This window comes from Zonotrichia albicollis, chromosome 3 (genome assembly GCF_047830755.1).
Source record: "Zonotrichia albicollis isolate bZonAlb1 chromosome 3, bZonAlb1.hap1, whole genome shotgun sequence".
Lineage (NCBI taxonomy): Eukaryota > Metazoa > Chordata > Aves > Passeriformes > Passerellidae > Zonotrichia > Zonotrichia albicollis.
Window position 1 is genome coordinate 30,012,267 of NC_133821.1, and position 25,563 is coordinate 30,037,829.

The 25,563-nt window shown below is 51.3% G+C and overlaps 3 protein-coding genes across 3 annotated transcripts; all 3 read right to left on the reverse strand.

Annotated features, from left to right (window-relative positions):
* Nucleotides 1–9,326: 9,326 nt before the first annotated feature.
* On the reverse strand, nt 9,327–11,506 carry LOC141728638 (acrosin-like). Its single transcript, XM_074538589.1, has 5 exons — nt 11,439–11,506; nt 10,938–11,159; nt 10,365–10,636; nt 9,952–10,097; nt 9,327–9,500 (listed from the first exon to the last, which is right to left on the reverse strand). The coding sequence occupies exons 1-5, from the start codon at nt 11,504–11,506 to the stop codon at nt 9,327–9,329; spliced, it is 882 nt and encodes a 293-aa protein (XP_074394690.1).
* A 3,287-nt stretch (nt 11,507–14,793) lies between these two features.
* LOC102071579 (acrosin-like) lies at nt 14,794–16,615 on the reverse strand. The gene is made up of 4 exons (XM_014264336.2): nt 16,416–16,615; nt 15,836–16,101; nt 15,422–15,567; nt 14,794–14,967 (listed from the first exon to the last, which is right to left on the reverse strand). The coding sequence occupies exons 1-4, from the start codon at nt 16,613–16,615 to the stop codon at nt 14,794–14,796; spliced, it is 786 nt and encodes a 261-aa protein (XP_014119811.2).
* A 6,416-nt stretch (nt 16,616–23,031) lies between these two features.
* LOC141728639 (acrosin-like) lies at nt 23,032–25,227 on the reverse strand. Its single transcript, XM_074538590.1, has 5 exons — nt 25,157–25,227; nt 24,663–24,878; nt 24,095–24,360; nt 23,674–23,819; nt 23,032–23,217 (listed from the first exon to the last, which is right to left on the reverse strand). The coding sequence occupies exons 1-5, from the start codon at nt 25,225–25,227 to the stop codon at nt 23,032–23,034; spliced, it is 885 nt and encodes a 294-aa protein (XP_074394691.1).
* Nucleotides 25,228–25,563: the final 336 nt, after the last annotated feature.

The window sequence follows — 25,563 nt, forward strand, 5'->3', positions numbered from 1 at the left end:
CGTGGGATGTACCTTCTCTCACCATCTGGGGAATGTCTGCGTTGGGTACCAGAACCTCTGATCTGTACTGCCAAGATTTGGAGAAAGCCCTCTTTAATCTCCTCCCTCAGTTTCTTGTGACCCTTCTCCATCTTGTCTTCTAATTTTTGCAGACTTGTTTCCACTGCTGTGATTCTGGCATGTGTTGGGCCATGCACAGTGTCTGCATATGCTTGGAGCTTCTTTGCCATATCCAGCACAGTCTCCTCACCATCATCCCGCTTCATTATTGCTAAAGCAGAAGCGTATTCTCATGGCCCAAGTTGTACAAGTTTTCTCCACATCACAGATGTGCATGGTACCAAGTCTGGATTTACAGTGTTTCCATCATCTGAGAAGACAATCTCGGCCATTGCCATTTCCCTCTAGCGTTGAATCCCTTGTTCTATGGTTTTCCACTGGGTTCGCTTCACATAGAGATCGTCTGCGCACATAGGTATCTTTGTGCTACACTTCTTAGGACCTGTTCCCAGAGGCTGTGAGGGCTAGCCCCCCTCATCATTCCTTGGTTGATGACAGGATCATGTGGCAGGGATCCTAAATGCCTCGCTTCAGTGCCATCCAGAATTGTAGCCTCGCCTGCAGCATCCCAGAGACGGACCAGCCAACTAATCATGGATTCATCAGGTTGTCGGGTGTAATCCTTCCTTAGACCATGAAGGTCCTTCAGGGAATAAGACTCAATATTGGCTCCTGATGCTGTGTCAGTTGCGTTAACTTTGGCTTTTGTATCAGTTGGTGTTGAGGGTCCTTCCCCTGGATCATCATAGTCAGTCACTGGCCAATTGGTTTTGCTTGTGTGCTTTTTTCCTGCAGCAACTGCCAGTGGCTTATGCTCACTATCTGGTTTAGCTGCTGGCTTCGAGCCTGGGGTGACTGTGGTAGCTGCTGCTTTATCTCCCTGCCCCCCTGCCTTTGTCTGCTGCCCTACAGTATCTAACACAGTGCAATAAGCATAGGCCAGGGCCAAGCTTATTGCAATTAGCCTTTTCTCCTTAGAATTGTCATGGCACTTCTCTTTTAGGTATTTCCCCACTGCGCGGGGGCGTGAACGGCCCTGGAATCCGGCTATCTGGTGAGGGGCGAAGGCCAGGGCCCCTGCGCATCAGAAAACAGCCCCCCTCGGCGGCTTTGGCCTCGGGCTGAGCTGGGGGGATAGCTCGGAGCAGCGCGGTGAGAGACGAATCAGGAGGCGACCACTTGCTGGGGGTAAACTGTCGGTTTATTACAGAAGAACCAGCAAAGAGGGGAAAACACCCAGCAAATGGCCCCGAACAAGGGGCAGGAGAGGGTTTTAAGGGAAAAGGGGGGAAGAAGGCAGGGAAACCCGGCTATCCAATAGAAATACATATTTGGAGGTACGAAACATAACTGATACACTAAAGTAACCAACTGTTATAAATCATAGGAGGGGCTCCGGGGCTACAGCCAACCATACCTCCCAGAGAAAGGAAAATTCTCGAAACCTGGGAGGAGAGAAAGAGTGATTGACTGACCCCAAGGAGGAAACAACTTTCACTTTATAAGAGAAACCAAGGGAGGAGCAGTTTCATTTCCATAGCAACATAACTGGCAGGGTAGCAGCAGGAAGTAATACAGAAAATGGGGGGAGCAAACTAACGAACTTAAGAACACACCACAGCACCCCACCTCAGCTGGGTTCTGAATTTGTTCCCATGGAAAATCCCAGTCTACAGGATCAGAAAATTCCTTCAGGGTTTGGCCTATATTTTCCCATTCTCCACAATACTAAGGATTTTTCACGCCTGCATCTGCTTCTGGGTCAGGGGTCTCACCAACTCCTCTGGATATCTCAGCCTAAATGAGCCTACTTGGTCTTATCCTATGCAAGCTGTTACAGCTCCAGAGCTCAGTCCCCAAGGGGACTGGGTGCCAGAAGCCAGCTCGCTCTCAGACCAAGGCCGCGGGACAGCCCTAGCAAGCAGGGAATATTCAGCTCTTAGTGATTAGGCAGCTCTTGTGATTTCAAGCTCTTTGCTTGCTAGGTAGCTTTTCCCTTGGCTTAAGGCTCCAGCAGATGGTAGAGAGAGGAGAAGCAGAAGATGCTGGCTGTTCCACGTGTATGGCTTTATTGGAGGGTCCGTGAAGGGTCTTAGCTCTTCTTCTTCCGAGTTAGTAGGGGTACAGTATGCTACTTTTATACCCTTGGCCCGGATCCAATTGGTCAATGGCAAAGATGTTAGAGTGACCATAAGTGACCAATAGTAGGGTTAACACAATATTGCCTTACATGGTATAGGGATAGGGTACAAGGCGGATGTCCCTGGAGACAGGAAACTTCTTTGCTGCTGTGTCAGCATTCTATTCTCCAAGGGGTCCTGGCTAAACCCGAGGGATTTACTACATCAGCCCTCATTCTAGAGAAGCTGCAGACCATATAGAGGAAGTTTACCAGATTAAATACCAGAAAGATGGTCTCTTTAACATTCAGGGGAAATGGAACATTCTCAAAAAGTGACATAACAGATCCAAGGGAAAAGAAGGAAAGGAAAGGCTGGAAAGCCTTATTCTCGGCTCCTTCTCTAACAGACAGGGTGTAATTACTAATAAATTCCCAAAACGTACTACTGGAATTGGGATGCAGGGTAGGACGAAGAAACCATAAACCATTAATATCGTAAACAGACGTCAGTATCTTTATAAACACTTTATAAATCATTATCACCAAGGCCAGCACAACAGCTATTCCAATCTGTACCCCTCTACAGTAAAAATTACGTGTTATGGACAATAATTCTAGTGACCAGAGAGGTATTGAAACCTCAAAAAGGTCTATAGCCCAGAGCCACATGAGGGCCTCCACCCCCAGAGACATTATGGATTCAAGCAGCATGGCTACTGACTGCTTTAACAACAACAAACACACAATTAATAGAGCTTTCTTCCACCTTTGCCAGCCCCACGTTGGGAGCCAATAGATGTATTTGTCCAGGTTTAGAGCAAATTTGGGGGAGAATTCCCCACAGGAGCTCCGGTCGGAAAACAGATCCAAATCGGCCCCTCCCCACAACTGGTTCGGGAGGAAAAAATAATACCTCCTTGGAGAAAGGTGGAAAAAAACTGTTTAGTAAACAATAAAACCGAAACAATATCAAACAATAAAATCCCTTGCTAGTCCAAAAGAGATGACAAACTGAGAAAGTCCCTCCCTGGGTTGCAGTTCAGCTCACTCAGTCTCTGGTCAGCCCCTCTGGCGCTGGAATTGTCACAGGCCAGGCCTGGCCTGGTGGGCCACAGGGGCAGCTGCCGGTGTTCCCCTGGGTGTTCAGTCCAGAGCAGGTTTCAAGAGGTCCAAAGAAAAAGAAAAAAAAAAAAAACCAAAAGTCCAGGGAACTTCTTTGCCTCAGCTAGCTAACACTAACTAAAAAGCAAAAGAAGAGCTCTGTCCCGCTGTCTATGCATCCCCAGACAACACTGTTCAGGAGGAGGAATATGGAGGAGTGGAGTACAGTGTCTAAAAACAAACTGTGCGCTTCTTCTCTCCCCCCCCCCTTCACTCTCTGGAACACTCTTAAAGGTGCAAAACTTATTATTCAACATAAACAGAATGAGATGAATGGGGACAAAAGCATCATATAGTCACCCCAGGACAGTAGGGGATGACTTTTCCCAGCCTTTTACCTCCTCTTCCTCTTCAGATCTGGCATGTCACCTTTTGAGAATATTCCATTCCCTCTGGATGTTAAAGATACCATATTTTCTTTTTTTAAATTCTGCTAGCTCTCCTCCATTAGACCTACGTCACATTTAGAACCAGGGTTGAGATTTCCAGAGAGGTTGTCCAGACATCTGCTCCAGTGGTGGAAAATCTGCTTGAGTGGTGTGGGATGTGGGAGGACATAGGCCAGACCCTGAAGGAATTCTCTGACCCCATAGTTTGGAACTTCCCCCTGAACAAATTCAGAATCCAGCTGAGGTGGGGAAATATCTGAAAGAAAATTGTAATGAGAGCTCTAAAGAGAATAAGCTCATTGAAATGTGCTTGGCACTGGCTAATGCTTATCACACACTGCTAGACACTGTAGGACAGCAAACAGAGCCAGAGGGACAGGAGGATGAATCAGCAGACACCCCAGGCACTCTGGCTGCAGCTAAGCCAGATGGGGAGCCTAAGCCAACAGTGATTATCCCTGTCCAGAGAAGGAAACACAAAACCAAATCCACTCACCTAGTGGATGATGATGAGGAGTCAGGACCCTCACAGCCAGTAGAGGAATCGGAACCAGAAATAATCACCAAGTCTCCATCCTTAGAAAGCCCTTGCAATCTGAGAAAATATCTCAGCCAACGGCTTGATGAGTCAATATTATGTTGGTTGGTCCAAATCTGGAACACTTCAGGCTATGGTAAAATTTTGGATGGTACTGAGGTGAGGTACTGGAACCTCTGCCATATGATGTGGGTATTGACCAGGGGATTGCAGGAGGCCCAAACCTCTCAGCCTCTGGACACAGCTCTTAACAAGTAGGAAAGAAAGATACCTTCACCCAGATCTTCAGCTGCAGCACGGCCTCTGGAAAACCATGGAGCAAGAAACCCAACACTTGAGAAAACTGGCTGTGCTAGAGGTCCTTTTCTCAGATGATGACCAAACCACCAAGAGTCCAGACATCGTAAAATGTACGGCAATGATGTGGCTCAAACTTGGACAAATCTGGCCACACATGTACACCCCTGTCATAGCAACGCTGCAGTGGAAGGAGAGGGACGAGACAGTAGTGCTGTGACAAAAAGGCTCTGGTACTGGGAAGACACTGACCCAACATGCATGGCCCAACAGAAGCAAAAATCTCAGCTGTGGAAACAGACCTGGCAGTATGTACACAGAAAGTGGAAGACAGAACTGAAGAGACCCATCAGAAACTCAGGAAGGAGATTAAAGAGGACCTTCTCTAAGTCTCTTCAGTACAGTGCAGATGCCCTCTTATCTGATGCAGATGACCCCAGCTAGGGAGAGGGGGCACATCTCAGAAGCTGACCTGTGGTTCTTCCTGCGTGAACATGGGGAAGATATGAGGTGGGATGGAAAACTCTTTTCTGTCTGGTGTGTAAACTAAAGGAGGAAACTACTAACAAGGGAGTTCCACCATAAGGAATAAGGCTACTGTTTCCTGTAGCTGAGCTGCCAGGTGTAACAGAAGGGACAATGATGTCCTTCCCCTTGAAGGAACCTCTGGAATGTTCACCGAAAGAATCAATGGTAGCCAGGACAAGAGGGGCTTTGGCCTCCAGCCAGGTAAATGCTGGGAAAAATTGGGTCTTTTGGACTGAGTGGATCCAATTCCCTAGCACAACTGAGCCACAAAAATACAAGGCTTTGGTTGACACTGGTGCACAATGTACTTTAACATCACTGGGACATGTGGGGACAGAACCTGTTTTTATTGTTGGGTCAACAGGGGAGTCGCAGCAGTTGACTCTGTTGGAAGTTGAGGTACACTTGACTGGGAAAGAGTGGAGTAAACTCCTATTGTGACTGGTCCAGAGGACCCATGTAGTCCGGGAGTAGATTTTCTCTGGAGTGGTTATTTTAAAGACCCTAAAAGACTCAGGTGGGCTTTTGGAATACCTACTGTGAAGACAGAGGGCATTAGACACCTTGCCTGGTGTCTCAGAGTACCCTTCTGCAACAGGACTCCTGAAAGTAGAACAGCAGGTACTGATGGCCATCACTACAGTACATCATCGACAATACCACACAAGCCGAGACTCTGTGATTCCCACGCATAATATGATCCATGAGCTGGAGAGCCAGGGAGTGGTCTGTAAGACCCATTCATGCTTCACCAGTCCCATTTGGCCTGTGTGCAAGTCTGATGGGGAATGGAGATTGACTGTGGACTATTGTCGCCTAAATGAATTTACACCACCACTGAGCGCTGCCGTGCTAGACATGCTGGACCTCCAGGACGAGTTGAAGACCGAGGCAGTGAAGTGGTATGCCACTATTGACATTGCCAATGCATTTTTCTTTCTCCCTCTAGCAGCAGAGTGCGGGCCCCAGTTTGCCTTCACCTGGAGGGGTGTTCAGTACACCAGGAAACGACTGCCCAGGGGTGGAAACACAGCCCCACCATCTGCCATGGGCTGATCCAGGTTGCACTGGAGAAGAGTGAGGCTCCAGAACATCTGCAGTACATTGATGACATCATTGTATGAGGGAACATGGCAGGAGAGGTTTATGAGAAAGGAGAGAGAATAATCCAGAGTCTTCTGAAAGCAGGTTTTGCTATCAAATGAAGTAATGTCAAGGGGCCTGCCCAGGAAATTAATTTCCTAAGGGTGAAGTGGCAAAATGGAAGCAGACAGATGCCAACAGATATGATTAATAAGAGAAGTGCTATGTCCCCACTGACCAGCAAGAAAGAAACACAAGCTCTTCTAGGTACTGTGGGCTTTTGGAGAATGCACATCCTGGAATACAGCCAGATTGTAAAACCTCTCAATCTCATGACACAAAAGAAAAATTATTTTGACTGGGGCCATGAGCAACAGCAAGCTTTTGAGCAGATCAAGCACAAGATTGTCCATGCAGTAGCACTTGGGCCTGTCAGGACAAGACAGGATGTGAAGAATGTGCTCTATATTACAGCCGCAGAGAATGGTCCTTCCTTGAGTCTCTGGCAGAAGGTATCTGGGAAGACCTGAGGCTGACCTCTTGGGTTTTGGAGTCATGCATACAGAATCTGAGGCCAGGTATACCCCAATGGAGGAAGACATTATTGCAGCTTATGAAGGGATTTAAGCTGCCTCAGAAGTATTGGCACTGAAGCACAGCTCCTTCTGGTACCCTGACTACTAGTGCTGGGCTGGATATTTAAAGGAAAGGTCCCTGCAATACATCATGCCACAGATGCTGCCTGGAGTAAATGGATCACCCTCATCACAGTGGACTCAAATAGGAAACCCAAATTGACCTGGGATCTTGGCAGTCATCGCAAACTAGTCCAAAGGTGAGAACTTTTGATTATCATCAGAAGGGGAAGAACAGGTGACATGTGCTGAGGAAGCCCCACCATATAACCAGCTACGTGAAAGTAAAGGATAGTACATCCTCTTCACTGATGGATCCTGCTGTATTGTAGGGACCAGTAGGAAATGGAAAGGGGCTGTATGGAGCCCTATGTTGTGAGTTACAGAAGCTACTGACAAGGTGGATCCAAGTCAGATTGCAGAGCTGAAAATAGTTCAGCTGGCTTTGGACATTGCTGTGTAAGAGAAGTGGCCAACACTCTCCCTCTGCACTGACTGTGGAGGGTAACAAACAGTCTGGGGATGGCTGGAAAGGTGGAAAAAGGCCAAACAGGCCAAACACGGTATAGAGAAAAACCAGTCTGGGCTGCTGAAGAATGGGAAGACATCAGTTCCTGGGTAGAGAAGCTGACTGTTAAAATCTGTCATGTAGATGTCCCCAGCTGAAGAGTCAGGCAACAATGAACAGGTGGATCAAGCTACAAAATCAAAATGTTACAGATAAATTTGGCTTGGCAACACAAGTTGCTCCTAGCTAAATAGGCCCATGATGCCTCAGAACAGCAGGGCAGAGAGGCTACCTAAGAGCAGGCACAAGACTAAGAAGAGGATTTAACCATGGACAGTCTTCCAGATTATCCATGATTGTGAGATGTGCTGATAGGAAAAGGGGAAATGGCTTTTCAGTGATGGAGCGTAGCTTTGTACATGTCTTCCCAAAGGAGTTGCAGGATACCCTATCATTTATTTTTTTCTCCCAACATGAATATTGTGGATGTTAGGAAAATTAATCCACAAACATCAGAGGTTTATGTCCAAAAAGAAGACAGAGGAGTTCTTTTACTTTATTCAAATAAAGGGAGAGGCCATGGGGCATTCCCCTGGGATCTCTCAAATTTTTGGAGGGCGCAGCCTCTCTTTTATCCTAATTTCCCGGCTGCATTTCCCTTCTCTCTTTCCCCATTGACTGAAGTACTTGAAAGGTACAGACTTCCCGATACAACTGATACCAAAGATTTCCCTCTAATGTATAACACTCCCTTTTCATTTTTAATTCCTATGGAATTTAGGGGGTTTTCTTCCACATTGTTTCTTTCATCTTTCAATGTCTAATATCATTTATCAGCAAACCTAAAGTTTATTTGTAAAAGCAAATATCTTTTTCCATTCATCAATCAGTGGAATCCTTTCCATTGTTTCTTTATCTCCCAGTGCTAGTTTTATCTACCAGAGGAAGCACAGCTTGTTTATAAAGACAAATCCACTATTCCTCTCATGAGGTTGAATATATGGGTATAAAATCTTGGGGTGAATTGGCACGGTATGTAGATGATTTGTTGATTAGCAAGTTAAGAAAGTCCTTTCCCATCCTGTGGTGATGAGGTGGAGCCCTCAGGCAAACCAGCACACCAAGCTGCAGTTTGTGTCTCTGCAGCTGGCTCTTTGATTGCTCCTTCTCTCCATTGCCACGCTTATCCAGCCCTCTCATCTTCCACAACTCCTCCCTTTCCCTGCCCTCGTCTCCTCCCAAATATGGAGCAAAGCCCAGGCATCATTTCCCCCTGGCTCACAGGCTGGCTGTGCCTGTGAACAGCCTTGGTGTTGCAGATGCTGTTGGCACACTCACCTTGGCCTTCCACGGCATTCCTGGTGCACTTTCCTAGGGTTCCTGCCAGCTTCCTCTCCCCAGAATGACCCCAGCTCTTCCTCTGAGTATCTGTGAAGTGGCACCTCAATCCCCCTTTGCTGCCTGTGAAATCTGGCTCTGCCTTAGGGCACTGGCACTCCAGTCAGGAGCCAGGAGTTTCCCTTGTCATGCTTGGGAGTTTCCCAGATGTCTTCCCTTAGCCCAGGCTCTCACCAGGCCCTAAATTTGCAGCCCATGTGCATTGGAGCACATGCACCCCCAGTGTATCTGCTTTTTTCCTATCCTCTTCCAAGGCTTGAGGTAGCAGGTTCCTCCAGGCCATGGTGGCTCAGAGCACTGTCCTCTCTGACCAGGCACTTTGGAGCTCTTTGGAGCCACTGTGCCCCTTTGTGTCCCCAGGCTTGTTGTGCAGGTGCAGAATATTGAGGTCTTTACCTTGCCCAGAAATCAGAATTCAGTCAAAAAGATGGTTCCCTGTGATGATTGGCAACTTTACTTCAACCACTAGAGGAGATGAGTGTGGTCAAGACAGAGCAGTGTTTTGACCCCTGCTGCCTTTGGATCAGCAGTCATTGCCCCCAGAAAACACTTGCTGTGCACTGCAGCACGCCATGGAGGCTGCCCATTCTTGTGCTCAAAAAGCTCATTAAACGTTCTCTGCATCCATATGGGCCAGAATCCAGTCATAGAAGTGCTGTGTGGAGGTGTAGACTCCCGGTCGCCTTGCTCTGCCACAGCCTTTTCCCCAGCTGGTCACTCCAACAACCCACCAGTAGTCAGCATGTCTGTCTTGGCACATGAGAGGACCACCGCTGTCACCCTGCAGCAGAGCACAGAGGATTAGGTGGCGCTGGGTGACTGTGTCAGCACAGGGGCTGTCTCCTTCTCTCGCACAGCCAGAGCTGTATTCAGGAGGCCTGAGCCTCCCGAAGCTTGGCTGTGAATGGCTTGGGGTCCTGTAAATGAGCGCTCTCTCTGTCCTCTCTGCACAGGACTCCTGGATGTGCAGAGCATGGATGGAACTTTGGCACCTGGACCTCTTCACTGCCAAGAGCACTAGCTGGGCTTTCTGGGCTTTCTGTCACAAGGGGAGGCCTGGGCAGGCAGGTGTGGACGGGCAGTGTGTGGGAAGCCCCCACAGCAGTCAGGGGGAGCTGGGGCTGGGAGGGTGACTGAGTGGCCGGGCAAAGCAGGCCCTGGCCTGTGTTGGGGTGGTGCTTCCCTGGCTGCTGGTGCTGCTGGGGGCTGAGTGGCTCGTGGCACGTCCCTACCTGGCAGGTGTCGATGTGGCCCTGTGGGTATCCAGCACACAAGTTGTGCGTGTGGATTTTCCCTGCATTCCAGAAGGTGCTGTTACACAGCTGGATATTGATGAGCTGTACCTTGGCCTCCTGCAGGTGATCACTTGGAGTTTTATCTGTGAGCAGAGAAAGAAACAAGCCCCCAGCAGCTCCTTCCCAGTCCTTCTACCTTGTCTGTGGAGGATCCCCTTCTGTAGGGCATAGTTTTGCCTCTGCAGAGGCATGGGGTGCTGTGACCCTGCTGCCAGCCTTTGGGGAGCAGGCCAGGCCCATCTCTGCAGAGGTGTACGTCCTGTTTCCTGGCTTTGGCCTCTGCTATGGGGAAGCCCAAACCATCTCCTCAGTGTGCTGAGCTGGCTCTGGAGTCCCTCTTGAGAACTCACCTTTTACAGTAGTGGCACCCCAGCCAGCAATCCAGCAGTTACGCTCCTGTGTCACTGACAACCCTAAGATAGCATCAGCCACACAGGCCAGCTGGATGTAGGGGCTGCAGTCAACAGGCTTGCTCAGTTCCAGCAAGGCAATATCATTGCTCATGTCATGTCTCTGATAGTTTTCATGACATATTAACTTCTTAATTTGGCGGAATTGTGCTCCAGGGCCTGGCTGAGTCAACTGGGTGGCCCCAATCATCACGGAGACCAAGCTGCTGTTACTGAAAGGCAGATGGAGAGAGAGCTGAGAGGGAGCAGAGCCATGTGCCACACTAGCCCAGCAGATGCTAGACCTTGGCTTGGAAAGGCACAGAGGGAGGAGTGCTCTGGAAGGTGCCCTTGCACATCTTAGGCTGGGGGAATGTCAAGCTGCTAGGAAGCCTTGGCATAAGCCCAGGCTTCTCCTAAGCACTGTGGCAGCCTGGCTGCCTGAGAGGAAAGGGGACGGGAATACCAGGTGGTGCTGCTGGCAGGGCACCTGCTGGTGTTTTTGGTATGTCCCTATTCCCTGCCCCTTCTTACAAAATGAGGTCAAAGCAGTGGGCTGCTGTGAGGACCCAATCTGCCCTGATGAGGGACCCTCCACAGAAATGCTTTGTGCCTGGTATGCTCGGATGCTGGATGCTGACCATCCACGGCCAGGCCCCTGGCTTGGCATCTGTGCCACCCACGATGCGTGTCATGCCGTGGTCACGACTATTGTACCCAGGGTCAGACATCATGGGTCGGAGGCCGCAAGTCCATCTGCAAGCAGAAAGTCATTTCCATGCTGCTTCATGGCCTGCTGTGGCTCAGGCTGAAGCTCAGCCCTCTGCCCTCCCCACAAGGCCTTGCATGCACAGCAGGCCAGGGAAGGCCATGGGGTGTGTGTCTGTCCGTGCCAGCACCTGGCTGCTGGCAAGGAACTGAGGCTTCCCATGGTGGGTGGGAAGCTGTGGCCCAGCTTCATCCACAGGCAGGTCCTCTCCAGGGAAGGCCACAAGTGTTGCCATGGCTTCCTCCCTGGGCCTAGGGCCCACTTACCCGCAGGTGTACTGGCTCTGTGCCAGCCTGGCCATGGTTAGCAGGACGAGGAGGCCAAAATAATCCATGGCTGCCAAGGCATTCCAAGTGTCAGCTGGAAGCTCTGAGGGCTCCGTGCAGCAGCACAGTCACAGCCGCACTGCCCGCAGCAGTCGCGCTGCCCGTGGTGACCTCAGCCCCGGGGCTGATGTCATGGAGGGGTGGGTTCTGTACTCTGAGCACTGTGGCCCATGTCAAGGGGGCCCACTGGGGTAGGGGCTATACCAAATCAAAGAGCCATCGAATGGTTTGGGTTGGAAGGAAGCTTGGAGGTCATCTACCTCCAACGCTCTGCCGTGGGCAGGGAGGAATACCAGTAGGGATCCCAGGGAGGGATGGGGAGGGTCTTGCACTAGACCTGGCTGCCCAGAGTGTCTAGAGCTTGGCTTGAGAACAGTACTTGAACAAACTAATGCAAGTGCCTCAGTACCCTCACAATCCGGAATTTCTTCTTATGATCTCATCTAAAGCTACCTCTGTTCCTGTAAAGCCATTGTCCCTTGTCCTATCAGGACCTGCCCTTGTAAGAAAGTATGGAGAAATGGCTACATGACAGAGGTCACATAGACATTCGCTTGTTAGCTGACCAGGAGCTGGAAAAGTACCGAACACAGCTAGTTTGAGTTTTTGCACCTGCAAGATGGCGTGTCCTTGGGCCTAGCTGGGTGTGATGGCAGGTAGACAGAGAGACGTGGGAAATAGAGAATGTAGGCCCAAAGGAATGAGGAAGAGTTGATGGTATAGTTTAACCAATAGATCATTTGGCTTAGAGAATATTCATAAACTTATTATCTGCTGTATAAGTGTCTGATGCTTTCTTCAATAAACGAAACTTGCTTATCACTCATATTGAGTGTCCGAGTCTCCCCTCACCGACAAATGGCTCATCCCCGACAAAGGCCACATTCTGCAACAAGAAAGCTCTCTGCTGCTTTCTTAGGCCCCTCTTCCTGAAGGATGAGGCTGTGCAGTCCCTGGAGCGGGCAGCAGCTGAGAAATCCATTTGGGGCAGGGAGCTGGGTGTGCAGCTGCAGTGCCAGCTGCAGATTGAGCTCTGGCTGGCAGGACCAGAGGCTGTGAACTGCCCGTGCTTTGCATAACAGAGGGCACAGGGAGCTGTGGCACTGGCCAGGATTTGAATGGACACTGAGCACTGCAGCAGGAGCTGGTGGCTCTTTATGGAACGTGACATCTGTGAGTCTGCTGGGGGAATCCTGAGGCTGAATGGGTATGGAAACCTGCTCTGACTGGGTGAGAGTGGTGTGGGTAGAGAAACAGGGCAACCATTGGCTCGTTGGAGCCACCTGTGCTTCCAAAATGGTCACCCAGGGGAGTTTCCTCAGCACTTTGGCAGCCCAGATGGGACCTTAGAGCCTCACTCTTCCAAAGATGCAACTGTTGGCAGCAGGTGAGGTCACCTGGGATCTTTAGAGCAGGAAGGAGCCAAATGGGGAGTGTTACAATTTCATGCGCAAACTCTGTGTAAATTATAAGGGTGCATTTGAACCTTTCTATTGTTGTGGCATTTGGTGCAGATTTGATTAAATCACTGGTAGAGAGTGGAGAAGGCACACACAGCATGACCAGTGTAAGGCAGCCACAGAGGAGCTGGGGAGACACCCATAAGGTATGAGGTGGGGGGCCCTGAGTCTCTGCTAGGATAGTCAAGTCTCTGCTCAAAGGGTTTTGGAGACAGGCCAGAGGGAGAGCCTTGTGTCCCTCGTGCCAGGGTGCTAGTGCCCCTGGGCTCACACAGAAGGGGGTGGAAGTCTCTTTTTGGCATGAAAAAGGAGTTTCATATCCCTAGTAATTTTTGACATGATGGGAAATATTCTTGTTGTAGTTCAGAGGACACCTGTGGCTGAGCTTGTGTAACATTGACAGAAATTTTTATGGGCAGAATTTTGCCAAGACAGCACTGTAAAGCTGTGCCAGGGCAATAGGTTGATTCTAAGCTGGTCTCCTCACTGGGCAGGGTAATGGCCTTCTGCTGCCTTGCGTGACACTCTTGCAATCAGTGTCTTTAGTGAGCCGGCAGCCCCTAACTCAAGTCAGGGTGGCAGAGACCAGTACAGATGATGGATGGTTCTTCTCAGCAAAGCCGATCTTGATTAACACAAAGGGAAGAGTGTCACCTGCTGTGAGGCAGGACTCCATTGGCCTGGAAGCCAAGAGAATGTAGTTGGCACATGTCTTCCCCAAGGCATTCCAAGATCCTCTACCATTCCACCCCTCCTTGCCCCCTGCAGCCCTCAGTATCAAAATTTGATTGAAAGGATTTAGAATTAGGGCACAAATGTGTACAGTTTTTAGATGATTTGTTAATTAGCAAGTGGAGAAAAGAAATTTCTTGCCCATCCTGTGGTGATTATCTACAGCTCTCAGGCAAACCAGCACACCAAGCTGCAGTTTGTGTCTCTGCAGCTGGCTCTTTGATTGCTCCGTCCCTCCATTGCCACGCTTATTCAGCCCTCTCATCTTCCACAACTCCTCCCTTTTCCCTGCCCTCGTCTGCTCCCAGATATGGAGCCAGGCCCAGGCATCATTTCCCCCTGGCTCACAGGCTGGCCATGCCTGTGAACAGCCTTGGTGTTGCAGATGCTGTTGGCACACTCACCTTGGCCTTCCACGGCATTCCTGGTGCACTTTTCTAGGGTTCCTGCCAGCTTCCTCTCCCCAGAATGACCCCAGCTCTTCCTCTGAGTATCTGTGAAGTGTGACCACCTGGCACCTCAATCCCCCTTTGCTGCCTGTGAAATCTGGCTCTGCCTAAGGGCACTGGCACTTCAGTCAGGAGCCAGGAGTTTCCCTTGTCATGCTTGGGAGTTTCCCAGATGTCTTCCCTTAGCCCAGGCTCTCACCAGGCCCTAAATTCGCAGCCCATGTGCTTTGGAGCACATGCACCCCCAGTGTATCTGCTTTTTTCCTATCCTCTTCCAAGGCTTGAGGTAGCAGGTTCCTCCAGGCCATGGTGGCTCAGAGCACTGTCCTCTCTGACCAGGCACTTTGGAGCTCTTTGGAGCCACTGTGCCCCTTTGTGCCCCTAGGCTTGTTGTGCAGGTGCAGAATATTGAGGTCTTTACCTTGCCCAGAAATCAGAATTCAGTCAAAAAGATGGTTCCCTGTGATGATTGGCAACTTTACTTCAACCACTAGAGGAGATGAGTGTGGTCAAGACAGAGCAGTGTTTTGACCCCTGCTGCCTTTGAATCAGCAGGCATTGCCCCTGCAGAAAACACTTGCTGTGCACTGCAGCACGCCATGGAGGCTGCCCAAAAAGTCTCCTTTTTGAGCATCCTTGTGCTCAAAAAGCTCATTAAACGTTCTCTGCATTCATATGGGCCAGAATCCAGTCATAGAAGTACTGAGTTGAGGTGTAGATTCCAGGCCGCTTTGCTCTGGCACAGCCTCTTCCCCAGCTGGTCACTGCAACAATCCAGAAGAAGTCACTGTCTTTTTCCTGGCACATGAGAGGACCACCGCTGTCACCCTGCAGCAGAGCACAGAGGATTCAGGTGGTTATGGGTGGCTCCTGTCAGCACAGGGGCTGTCTCCTTCTCTTGCACAGCCCCTGCCAGAGCTGTATCCAGGCACTTGAGCCTCTAGAAATCTAAGTGCAAATGGCTTGGGGTCCTGTAGGGTAGGGCTTTCTTTGTTCTCTCTGCACAGGGCTTCTGGAGGTGAAGAGGATGGACATTTGGCACCTGGACCTCTTCACTGCCAAGAACACTAGCTGGGCTTTCTGGGCTTTCTGGCACAAGGGGAGGCCTGGGCAAGCAGGTGTGGACGGGCAGTGTGTGGGAAGCCCCCACAGCAGTCAGGGGGAGCTGGGGCTGGGAGGGTGACTGAGTGGCCGGGCAAAGCAGGCCCTGGCCTGTGTTGGGGTGGTGCTTCCCTGGCTGCTGGTGCTGCTCGGGGCTGAGTGGCTCGTGGCACGTTCCTACCTGGCAGGTGTCGATGCGGCCCTCTGGGTATCCAGCACACACATTGTGGGTGTGGACTTTCCCTGCATACCAGCCAGTGCTGTTGCAGAGCTGGAGATCGATGAGCTGGACCTTGGCCTCTTGCAGGACATCACTTGAGTTTTGAGCTGTGAGCAGAGAAACTAATGATAACCCTGTAGGTCCTTGCCAATCCTGCTCTGCTGCTTTAGGGGAATCTCCTTTGCCAGGGTTTGGCTTTGCCTCTGCAGAGGCATTGGGGCTCTGTGACCCTGCTGCCAGCCTTTGGGAAGCAGGCCAGGCCCGTATCTTTAGAGGTGTACATCCTGCAGCCTGGGTATGGCCTCTGCTGTGGGGAAGCCCAAGCCCCCTCCTCAGAGGGCTGAGCTGGCACTGGAGTCTCTCTTGGGGACTCACCTCTTGCAGCAGTGGCACCCCAGCCGGCCACCCAGCAGTTTTGCAGCTCTGACAGGCTTAGGGCGGGGTCAGCCACACAGGCCACCTGGACGTAGGGGTTGCAGTCAACAGGCTTGTTCAGTTTCAGCAAGGCAATGTCATTACTTTTGTCACTTGGATTATAGTTTTCATGACGTATTAACTTCTTAATCCGTCTCAGTTGCGCTCCAGGTCCTGGCTTAGTCAACTGAGTGGCGCCAATCACCAGATACACCACGCCAATTTTCCTGGAAAGTACATGTAAAGAGGGCTGAGAGGGAGCAGAGCCATGTGCCACAGCAGCCCAGCAGTTGCCAGACCTCTGCTTGGCCAGGCAGAGAGGGAGGAGTGCTCTGGCAGGTGTGAGTGCCCTTGCACATCTTAGGCTGGGGGAATGTCAAGCTGGAGGCTGCTAGGAAGCCTTGGCACGAGCCCAGGCTTCTCCTGAGCACTGTGGCAGCCTGGCTGCCTGAGAGGAAAGGGCATGGGAGTAGCAGGTGATGCTGATGGCAGGGCATCTGCTGGTGGTGTGGACATGTCCCCATTTCTGGCATCTCTTTACCTGACGGGGTCAAAGCAGTGGGCTGCTGTGAGAACCCACTCTGCAGTGATGAGAGAACCTCCACACAGGTGTCTTGTGCCTGGTATTGCAGGATGTTTAAGGCTGACGATCCAGGGCCAGGCCCCTGGTTTGGCATCTGCACCACCCACGACGCGTGTAGTACCATTGTCTTGATCCAGGTACTCATACTCATACACCATGGGTCGGAGCCCACATACCCCTCTGCAAGCAGAAAGTCATTTCCATGCTGCTTCATGGCCTGCTGTGGCTCAGGCTGAAGCTCAGCCCTCTGCCCTCCCCACAAGGCCTTGCATGCACAGCAGGCCAGGGGAGGCCATGGGGTGTGTGTCTGTCCGTGCCAGCACCTGGCTGCTGGCAAGGAACAGAGGCTTCCCATGGTGGGTGGGAAGCTGCGGCCTGGCCATGGGGGACAGGTGGGTCCCCTCCAGGGAAGGCCGCAAGTGTTGCCATGGCTCCTTCCCTGGGCCTGGGCCCACTTACCCGCAGTTGTCCCATGTCCCATGCGACAGCCCAGCCACGGTCAGCAGGATGAGGAGGCTGAGCCAATTCATGTCTGCCAGAGGCACGAGTCAGCTGCAAGCACTGAGAGCTCCGTGCAGCAGCACAGTCACAGCCGCACTGCCTGCAGCAGCTGTGCTGCCCGTGGTGCCCTCAGGGCTGATGTCACAGAGCAGGGGGTTCTGTGTTCCGGGCACTATGGGGTTCTGTGGCACTGGGACCCACTGGGGGAGGGGAAAAATGGAATCGGTGAGCCACAAAATGGTTTGGGGTGGAAGAGACCTTGGTGATCATTTAGCTCCAACTCCCTTGCGTTGGGCACTGAAGGGTGGCCTTCACTAGAACCAGTTGTCCAGAGCCTGACTCAGAAGTTTGAACACTTGAACACTTTGAGGAATGGGGCATCCACAGGTGCTCTGGGCAACCCATGTGTGGTGGTTTGACCAGGAAGAAGTGGGAATTCTGGGATGCTGTGGTCAAACCAATGGGTGTTCGGAGTTTGATACTGACACCTGGTGTAGCCAGTGGGGTTTGGACACACCTCCGAGAATACACAGGGGTTAAAAGCAGGGCTCTGCCCCTGGCTGGCTCTCTTGGGACGTCGAAGCGAAGAGGTCAGATCTCCCCCCCGTCCAGCCGCTGCTGCTGGGCGGGGGAGGGGCAGCCACGTGGTAGGCCCTGGGCCTGGACAGAGATAGGAGGTGAGGAGGCCTCGAGGATGGAAGGGTGGAAGATCCCAGGGAGTCAGCCCTCGGGCAGCCATCCCCCTCCCCCCCCAGGAGGGAGAGAGAGAGAGCCGGCGACACCGAATGTGATAGCAGCCGGCCCAGGAGGAGAAGGGGCGGGGAAAGAGTGCCCGGCCGGAGCGGCAGCGTGTGTGGGAGTGCCGCAGCTCCGGGACAGAGACTGAAAGTTTTAACCCCTTTCTTTCATGACTGGGGCCTTGCAAAAATGCTAATCCTCCTCGAAGCTGAATAAGAAGGGAGATAAGAGATGAGATGAGACAAGGACCTGGCCCGAAGAACGTGGAGATGATTGAATGGGGAGAGATGATTTGGAGTGGCCTTTTGGCTGGACTTTTCTTGTGGCCATGGACTCAGTTATTCCTGTGACACAGAGACTGCACTTAGGGGGAAGCAGTGGCTCAGAACCAGGAGGGTTCATCGTGAGGACCCCCCGGCCCCAGGGGGTTGGAAAAATATGGGGGGGACAGATGTCCCAAAGCAGAGACTGTGCCTTTTTGGAGTGAGACAAGGCATCCTTGAAAGACAACCCTAAAAGCAGCTCTGGTCCATGCGCAGTGGTGAGAGCACTGGGCATGGAAGGAAGATGTCACAAGCGGCAAATGGACTTTTTTTCCGGGCGGTGCCGAAGTGACAGGGAAGCACACGAGGTTTCAGTGTGTTTCCAGGGGAAGCCTATGGAACAAGAAGGACTCCTTTCCTCTTCATGAACTGAAGTTTGAGTATACTAAAGTGTGGTGCCAGGCTGGGCAGTTGGTGTTTTGGGAGAATGTATCGGATTGGGGAAGTCAGGTAGTGGGGAGGAGGAAAGTGGTTTTTGTAAGGTTGTCAAATTTTTTTTCTTTTCCTTATAGTTTTTCCCTATTTTCCTGTAGTTTAGGTAATAAAGTGTTCTTTATGTTTAAGCTAAAGCCTGTTTTGCTTATTCCTGGTCACATCTCACAGCAGACACCAGGGTGAGGGCATTTTCATGGGGGGCACTGGCTCTGTGCCAGGCTCAAACCATGACACCATGCCTTTGCCTCAGTACTATCACAATCAAGATTTCCTTCCTATGATCCCAGCTGAAGCTACCCTTACTGTAGCACGATATCCCTAACATGGGAATAATGAGCATTTGACTCCACAATTGCAGAAGGCTGATCAATCGCTTTATTATACTATACTATACTATACTATACTATACTATACTATATTATACTATACTATACTATACTATTAAGAAAAACCCATTTCCCTTGCCAGACTGTCATAACACACCCATGGATCCAACTGGTCAATGCATCCAAAATCACCAGAGTTCAATTTAAAAAATCACCATTTGGTAAAAAAATCTCCATAACACATTCCACATGTGCACTATAACATGTGCAGCAAGTGGAGATAAGAATTGTTTCTCATTCTTTTCTCTGAGCTTTCCCACAGTTTCCCAGGAAAATACTGGGACAGAGCTATGTCTCTCTGTTTAGAGGACGTGATTACCAATACCCTCTGTGCCTGTAAAGCCATTGTCCCTTGTCCTTTTAGGACCTGCCCTTGTAAGAAGGCTCTCTGCTGCTTTCTTAGGCCCCTCTTCCTGCAGGATGAGGCTGTGCAGTCCCTGGGGCAGGCAGCAGCTGAGGAATCCATTTGGGGCAGTGTTGGGGAGGATGAAACAGGAAAGCCTTAGAAATATGATTGCCTGGCAAAAGATTTTGAGAATGTAGAAACTATAAGCGAGATTGAAATGGAAGCAAGTTTTGACATCCCTTAGTTACTGAACAACTGGAAAACAATGGTGTGGCCAGCTGAAGGTAATCCCCTCTTGATGAAACAATACCCTCTGCAAGCAGGCAGGTCCAAGGGTCAGAGCAGACCCTGCAGCTTGGCAGATAGGGCCCAAAGAGTAAGATTTAGGGTTTAAAATATAACACAGTATGGTAATGTAGTGATTCTTATAGGTTGTATGGAAATGTTATAGGATATGCATGCTGTAGTAGATTGGTTGAAGAGAATCTGAATATTCAACACTGAAGATGATTTATTGTATTGTAATGGGAACTTCGCTCTCTTCCACTTCTCTCTCTCTCTTCTCTTTCCTCGCTCTTCCACTGCCCTTCCTCCACTCTTCCTCTTGTCTTTTCACGCTCACCTCTGCACTTCTTCACCCCCTTCTTTCTACATGCTCTCCGCTCTTAAATATTTAATTCTCTTACACTTTAAGCCTCTCCTCTCTGGACCCTGCTCCGAGCTGCGGCTGGCAGCTCGCAACAGGGCCCTTCACCCACGCCCTTTGTAATAAACGATAGTTTCACAACTTCGCTGCAGAGATCTATCGTCCTGTACGTCCCGACCGTGAGTGACCCCCGACTCTCCTACAGACTCTCCCGCGGACGGTCCTACAGGGCAGGGAGCTGGGTGTGCAGCTGCAATGCCAGCTGCAGATTGAGCTCTGGCTGGCAGGACCAGAGGCTGTGAACTGCCCGTGCTTTGCATAACAGAGGGCACAGGGAGCTGTGGCACTGGCCAGGATTTGAATGGACGCTGAGCGCTGCAGCAGGAGCTGGTGGCTCTTTATGGAACGTGACATCTGTGAGTCTGCTGGGGGAATCCTGAGGCTGAATGGGTATGGAAACCTGCTCTGACTGGGTGAGTGGTGTGGGTAGGGAAACAGGGCAACCATTGGCTCGTTGGAGCCACCTGTGCTTCCAAAATGGTCACCCAGGGGAGTTTCCTCAGCACTTTGGCAGCCCAGATGGGACCCAAGGGCTGCTGGATCCTCCGACCTTCAGAGCAGGTACTGGTGAGGTCACCTGAGATCTTTAGAGCAGGAAGGAGCCAAATGGGAGCGTTACAATTTTGTGTGTAGACTCTGTGGAAATTATAAGGGTGCGTTTGAGCCTCTCTATTGTTGTGGCATTTGGTGCAGATTTGGTGAAATCACTGGTAGAGGGTGGAGAAGGCATGCACAGCATGATCAGTGTAAGGCAGCCACAGAGGAGTTGTGGAGACCCCTGTAAGATGTGAGGTGGGGGGCCCTGAGTCTCTGCTAGGACACTTGAGTCTCTGTTCAAAGTCTTTTGGAGACAGGCACAGGGAGAGCCTTGTGTTCCTCATGCCACACAATGGGTGCTAGGGTCCCTGGGCACACACAGAAGGGGGTGGAAGTCCCTTCACAAGGGACTCCTTCAGAAAGGGGTTTCACGTGCTTTGCGGTGTTTGATGTGATGGGAAATATCCCTGGTTTATTTAGGGGAAGAGATGCCCGTGGCTGAGGTTGCACAGAACTGGGAGAAATTGTTTGGGCAGCAGAATTTTGCCAAGACAGTACAATAAGGTTGTTCCAGGATGGTTGGGTGGCTCTAAGCTGGTCTGCTCACTGGACAGTGTAATGGCCATCCCCAGCCCTGAGTGACACTCTTGCACTTCCCTGGTCTTTAGTGACCAGGCAGCCCCTGAAATTTACTTCAGGAAATATTTGAAGAAGCTTAAGTCAGGGTGGCAGGGACCAGTACAGATGTGGGATGGTTCTTCTCAGCCCAGTCCATCTTGATTAAGACAAATGGAGGAGTGCCACCCACTGTGAGATAGGATTCCATTGGCCTGGTGATGCCAGATTGATTTTTGCCTTTTCTCTTTTATGTATCCTCTGTATTCTTTACACATATATTTGTAGCTCTGTAGTTGTATCTGTGGCGAGTTTTCTCAGTAGTTTTCCCTACCTTTTCTCTAAGTAGAAAGACAAAACATATTTCAGACCTCCAAGCCCTGCAGAGTACAAGGCAACTAAACTTATATTTGTTCTTCTTGGAAACCAAGGCTGGAAACAGCTCTTTGAGACATATTTTCATAAGCAAGGTTCAGTTTCCATCTGAGTGGAAGAGGATTTAAAGAGTGTTGAACTGAGGGAGGAGTTACTTCACCATGTGTGGTACGAATTGGTGATTTTTGTCAAATATGCTAATTTATTAAGCTTATAAAACTGCATTCTCCTCATGTAGGGGAGAAATTCTGTGGTCATTTGCCATATCTGCTACTGGAGGCCTCCAATAAAGATGAGCCTTTATATTATCTCCTATGTCAAAAGTGTGGTTTTTTATTGTTTTGTTCTAGGTTCTTTAAGGCATCACTTGAAGCCAAGAAGAATATCCAAAGCAGGCCGAGTGACAACCAGCCCAAGGCATTTTGAAGCATTCTATTAGATGGCGAAAGTCAATGCTCACTTGCTTTCACCTGTAAAAGACAGGTGAAAACTGCCTCCAACAAGTCTACCCCATGGCATTCCAGAAGCCTCTACCATTCCCTCCCCCCCATCCAAGAGTATCAAAGTTTGATTGAAAAGGATATAAAAATTTGGTGCAAGTTTTTACAGTTTGTAGATGGTTTGTTAATTAGTGAGTTAAGAAGATTCTTTCCCATCCTGTGGTGATTATCTATAGCTCTCAGGCAAACCAGCATAGCAAGCTGCAGTTTGTGTCTCTGCAGCTGGCTCTTTGATTGCTCCTTCCCTCCATTGCCACGCTTATCCAGCCCTCTCATCTTCCACAACTCCTCCCTTTCCCTGCCCTCGTCTGCTCCCAGATATGGAGCCAGGCCAGGGCATCATTTCCCCCTGGCTCACAGGCTGGCCATGCCTGTGAACAGCCTTGGTGTTGCAGATGCTGTTGGCACACTCACCTTGGCCTTCCACGGCATTCCTGGTGCACTTTCCTAGGGTTCCTGCCAGCTTCCTCTCCCCAGAATGACCCCAGCTCTTCCTTTGAGTATCTGTGAAATGTGACCACCTGGCACCTCAATCCCCCTTTGCTGCCTGTGAAATCTGGCTCTGCCTTAGGGCACTGGCACTCCAGTCAGGAGCCAGGAGTTTCCCTTGTCATGCTTGGGAGTTTCCCAGATGTCTTCCCTTAGCCCAGGCTCTCACCAGGCCCTAAATTCGCAGCCCATGTGCATTGGAGCACATGCACCCCCAGTGTATCTGCTTTTTTCCTATCCTCTTCCAAGGCTTGAGGTAGCAGGTTCCTCCAGGCCATGGTGGCTCAGAGCACTGTCCTCTCTGACCAGGCACTCTTGCTGTGAGTGGATCTTTGGAGCTACTGTCTCTTTGTGCCTGGCACATCTGCCCTCACGCTCATTCTGCAGTTGCCAATTGTGGCAGACCTTACTTTGCCCAGCAGTTGGAATTGCACTGAATAGACGGTTCCCTGTGACCAGAGGCACTTTACTTCAACACCTAAGTGATCTCCAGTGTCTGTGTGCACACAGGAGTGTGGTCAGGATAGAGCATGGTTTTGACCTTGAGGCTGCCTTTGCATTTCCCCAGCAGAAAATACTTGTTGTGCACTGCAATGTGCTTTGGATTCTGCCCATCTTGTGGTTCAGGAAGCACTTCCAAATGGACTCAGCCCCATCTGGGCCAGAATCCAGTCATAGAAGTGCTGTGTGGAGGTGAAGACTCCAGGCCGCTTTGCTCTGGCACAGCCATATCCCCAGCTGGGTATTCCGACAACCCACCAGGAGTCAGCGTTGTTGTCCTGGCACATGAGAGGACCACCGCTGTCACCCTGCAGCAGAGCACAGAGGATTAGGTGGTGCTGGGTGACTGTGTCAGCACAGGGGCTGTCTCCTTCTCTCTCAGAGCCCCTGCCAGTGCTGTATTCAGGTGCCTAGGCCTCCAGAAACTTGGCTGTGAACGGCTTGGGGTCCTGTAAATTAGTGCTCTCTCTGTCCTCTCTGCACAGGACTCCTGGATGTGCAGAGCATGGATGGAACTTTGGCACCTGGACCTCTTCACTGCCAAGAGCACTAGCTGGGCTTTCTGGGCTTTCTGTCACAAGGGGAGGCCTGGGCAGGCAGGTGTGGACGGGCAGTGTGTGGGAAGCCCCCACAGCAGTCAGGGGGAGCTGGGGCTGGGAGGGTGACTGAGTGGCCGGGCAAAGCAGGCCCTGGCCTGTGTTGGGGTGGTGCTTCCCTGGCTGCTGGTGCTGCTGGAGGCTGAGTGGCTCATGGCGTGCTCCTACCTTGCAGGTGCCGATGCCACCCTCTGGGTAACCAGCACATAAGTTGTGGGTGTGGAGTTTCCCTGCATTCCAGCCAGTGCTGTTGCAGAGCTGGAGATCGATGAGCTGGACCTTGGCCTCCTGCAGGTGATCACTTGAGTCTTCACCTGTGAGGAGAGAAAGTAATGAGCTCCCAGCAGCTCCTTGCCAGTTCTCCCACTACCCTGTCTGGAGGGGATACCCTTCCCTTGGTTGCTTTGCCTCTGCAGAGGCACTGTGGCTCTCTGACCCTGCTGCCAGCCTTTGGGGAGCAGGCCAGGCCCATCTCTGCAGAGGTGTACATCCTGCAGCCTGGGTACGGCTTCTGCTGTGGGGAAGCCCAAGCTGTCTCCCCAGTGTGCTGATCTAGCTCTGGAGGCAGGAGTCTCTCTTGGGAACTCACCTTCTTCTGAGGTTAAACCCCAACCAGCAACCCAGCAGTTTTGCAGCTCTGAGACTCTTATGGTGGGGTCAGCCACACAGGCCAACTGGATGTAAGGGCTGCACTGGACAGGCTCATTCAGTTCTAGCAAGGCAATATCATTACTTTTGTCACTTCTCTTATATTTTTCGTGACGAAATAGCTTCTTAATCTTGCGCACTTGTGCCCCAGGGCCTGGCTGAGTCAACTGGGTGGCCCCAATCACCACATCCAAGATGCCAATTTCCCTGAAAGAAATATGAAGAGGGGACTGAGAGGGAGCAGAGCCATGTGCCACAGCAGCCCAGCAGTTGCCAGACCTCTGCTTGGCCAGGCAGAGAGGGAGCAATGCTTTGGCCCTCGCACATCTTAGGCTGGGGGAATGTCAAGCTGGAGGCTGCTAGGAAGCCTTGGCACGAGCCCAGGCTTCTCCTGAGCACTGTGGCAGCCTGGCTGCCTGAGAGGAAAGGGCATGGGAGTAGCAGGTGATGCTGCTGGCAGGGCACCTGCTGGTGCTGTGGAGATGTCCCCATTCCCTGCTCCTCCTTACTCGATCCTGTTAAAGCAGTGGGCTGCTGTGAGGACCCACTCTGCACTGACGAGGGATCCTCCACAGAAATGTTTCAGGCGTGGTAACCAGGGGTGCTGGATGCTGACCATCCACGGCCAGGCCCCTGTTTTGGCATCTGCACCACCCACAACACGTGTCATACTGTCATCATGAGGTATGGAGTCAGACACCATGGGTCGGAGGCCGCAAGTCCATCTGCAAGCATAAAGAAATTTCCATGCTGCTTCATGGCCTGCTGTGGCTCAGGCTGAAGCTCAGCCCTCTGCCCTCCCCACAAGGCCTTGCATGCACAGCAGGCCAGGGAAGGCCATGGGGTGTGTGTCTGTCCGTGCCAGCACCTGGCTGCTGGCAAGGAACTGAGGCTTCCCATGGTGGGTGGGAAGCTGCGGCCTGGCCATGGGGGACAGGTGGGTCCCCTCCAGGGAAGGCCGCAAGTGTTGGCAGGCTCCTTCCCTGGGCCTGGGCCCACTTACCCGCAGCTGTCCCATGTCCCATGCGACAGCCCGGCCATGGTCAGCAGGATGAGGAGGCTGAGCCAATTCATGTCTGCCAGAGGCACGAGTCAGCTGCAAGCACTGAGAGCTCCGTGCAGCAGCACAGTCACAGCTGCACTGCCCGCAGCAGCTGTGCTGCCCGTGGTGCCCTCAGGGCTGATGTCACAGAGAGGTGGGTTCCATGTTCTGGGTACTGTGGGGATCTGTGGTACAGGGGTCATGGAGGGCAGAATAACATTGAATCAAAGAACCATAGAATGGTTTGGGGTACAAGAGACCTTGGAGATCCTCTAGGTCTGACCCTCCTGCCATTGGCAGAGAGGGATAGCTTGTACTAGACACTGTTGCTCAGACCCTGGCTCAGAAACTTGTTCTTATGCGCTTTG

What these genes read in the sequence shown, in the direction of transcription:
- LOC141728638 (XM_074538589.1), bottom strand. Translation starts at nt 11,506, where the DNA reads ATGGATTATTTTGGCCTCCTCGTCCTGCTAACCATGGCCAGGCTGGCA. An exon ending in CAGAGCCAGTACACCTGCGG is followed by an intron (nt 11,160 to 11,438) that starts GTAAGTGGGCCC and finishes TTCTGCTTGCAG; the next exon opens with ATGGACTTGCGGCCTCCGAC. An exon ending in GGGTGCCACTACTGTAAAAG is followed by an intron (nt 10,098 to 10,364) that starts GTGAGTTCTCAA and finishes CTCTGCTCACAG; the next exon opens with ATAAAACTCCAAGTGATCAC.
- LOC102071579 (XM_014264336.2), bottom strand. Translation starts at nt 16,615, where the DNA reads ATGGTGTATGAGTATGAGTACCTGGATCAAGACAATGGTACTACACGC. An exon ending in CACTGCTTTGACCCCGTCAG is followed by an intron (nt 16,102 to 16,415) that starts GTAAAGAGATGC and finishes TGTACTTTCCAG; the next exon opens with GAAAATTGGCGTGGTGTATC. An exon ending in GGGTGCCACTGCTGCAAGAG is followed by an intron (nt 15,568 to 15,835) that starts GTGAGTCCCCAA and finishes CTCTGCTCACAG; the next exon opens with CTCAAAACTCAAGTGATGTC.
- LOC141728639 (XM_074538590.1), bottom strand. Translation starts at nt 25,227, where the DNA reads ATGAATTGGCTCAGCCTCCTCATCCTGCTGACCATGGCCGGGCTGTCG. An exon ending in CACTGCTTTAACAGGATCGA is followed by an intron (nt 24,361 to 24,662) that starts GTAAGGAGGAGC and finishes TATTTCTTTCAG; the next exon opens with GGAAATTGGCATCTTGGATG. An exon ending in GTGGCATCGGCACCTGCAAG is followed by an intron (nt 23,218 to 23,673) that starts GTAGGAGCACGC and finishes GCTCTGCTGCAG; the next exon opens with GGTGACAGCGGTGGTCCTCT.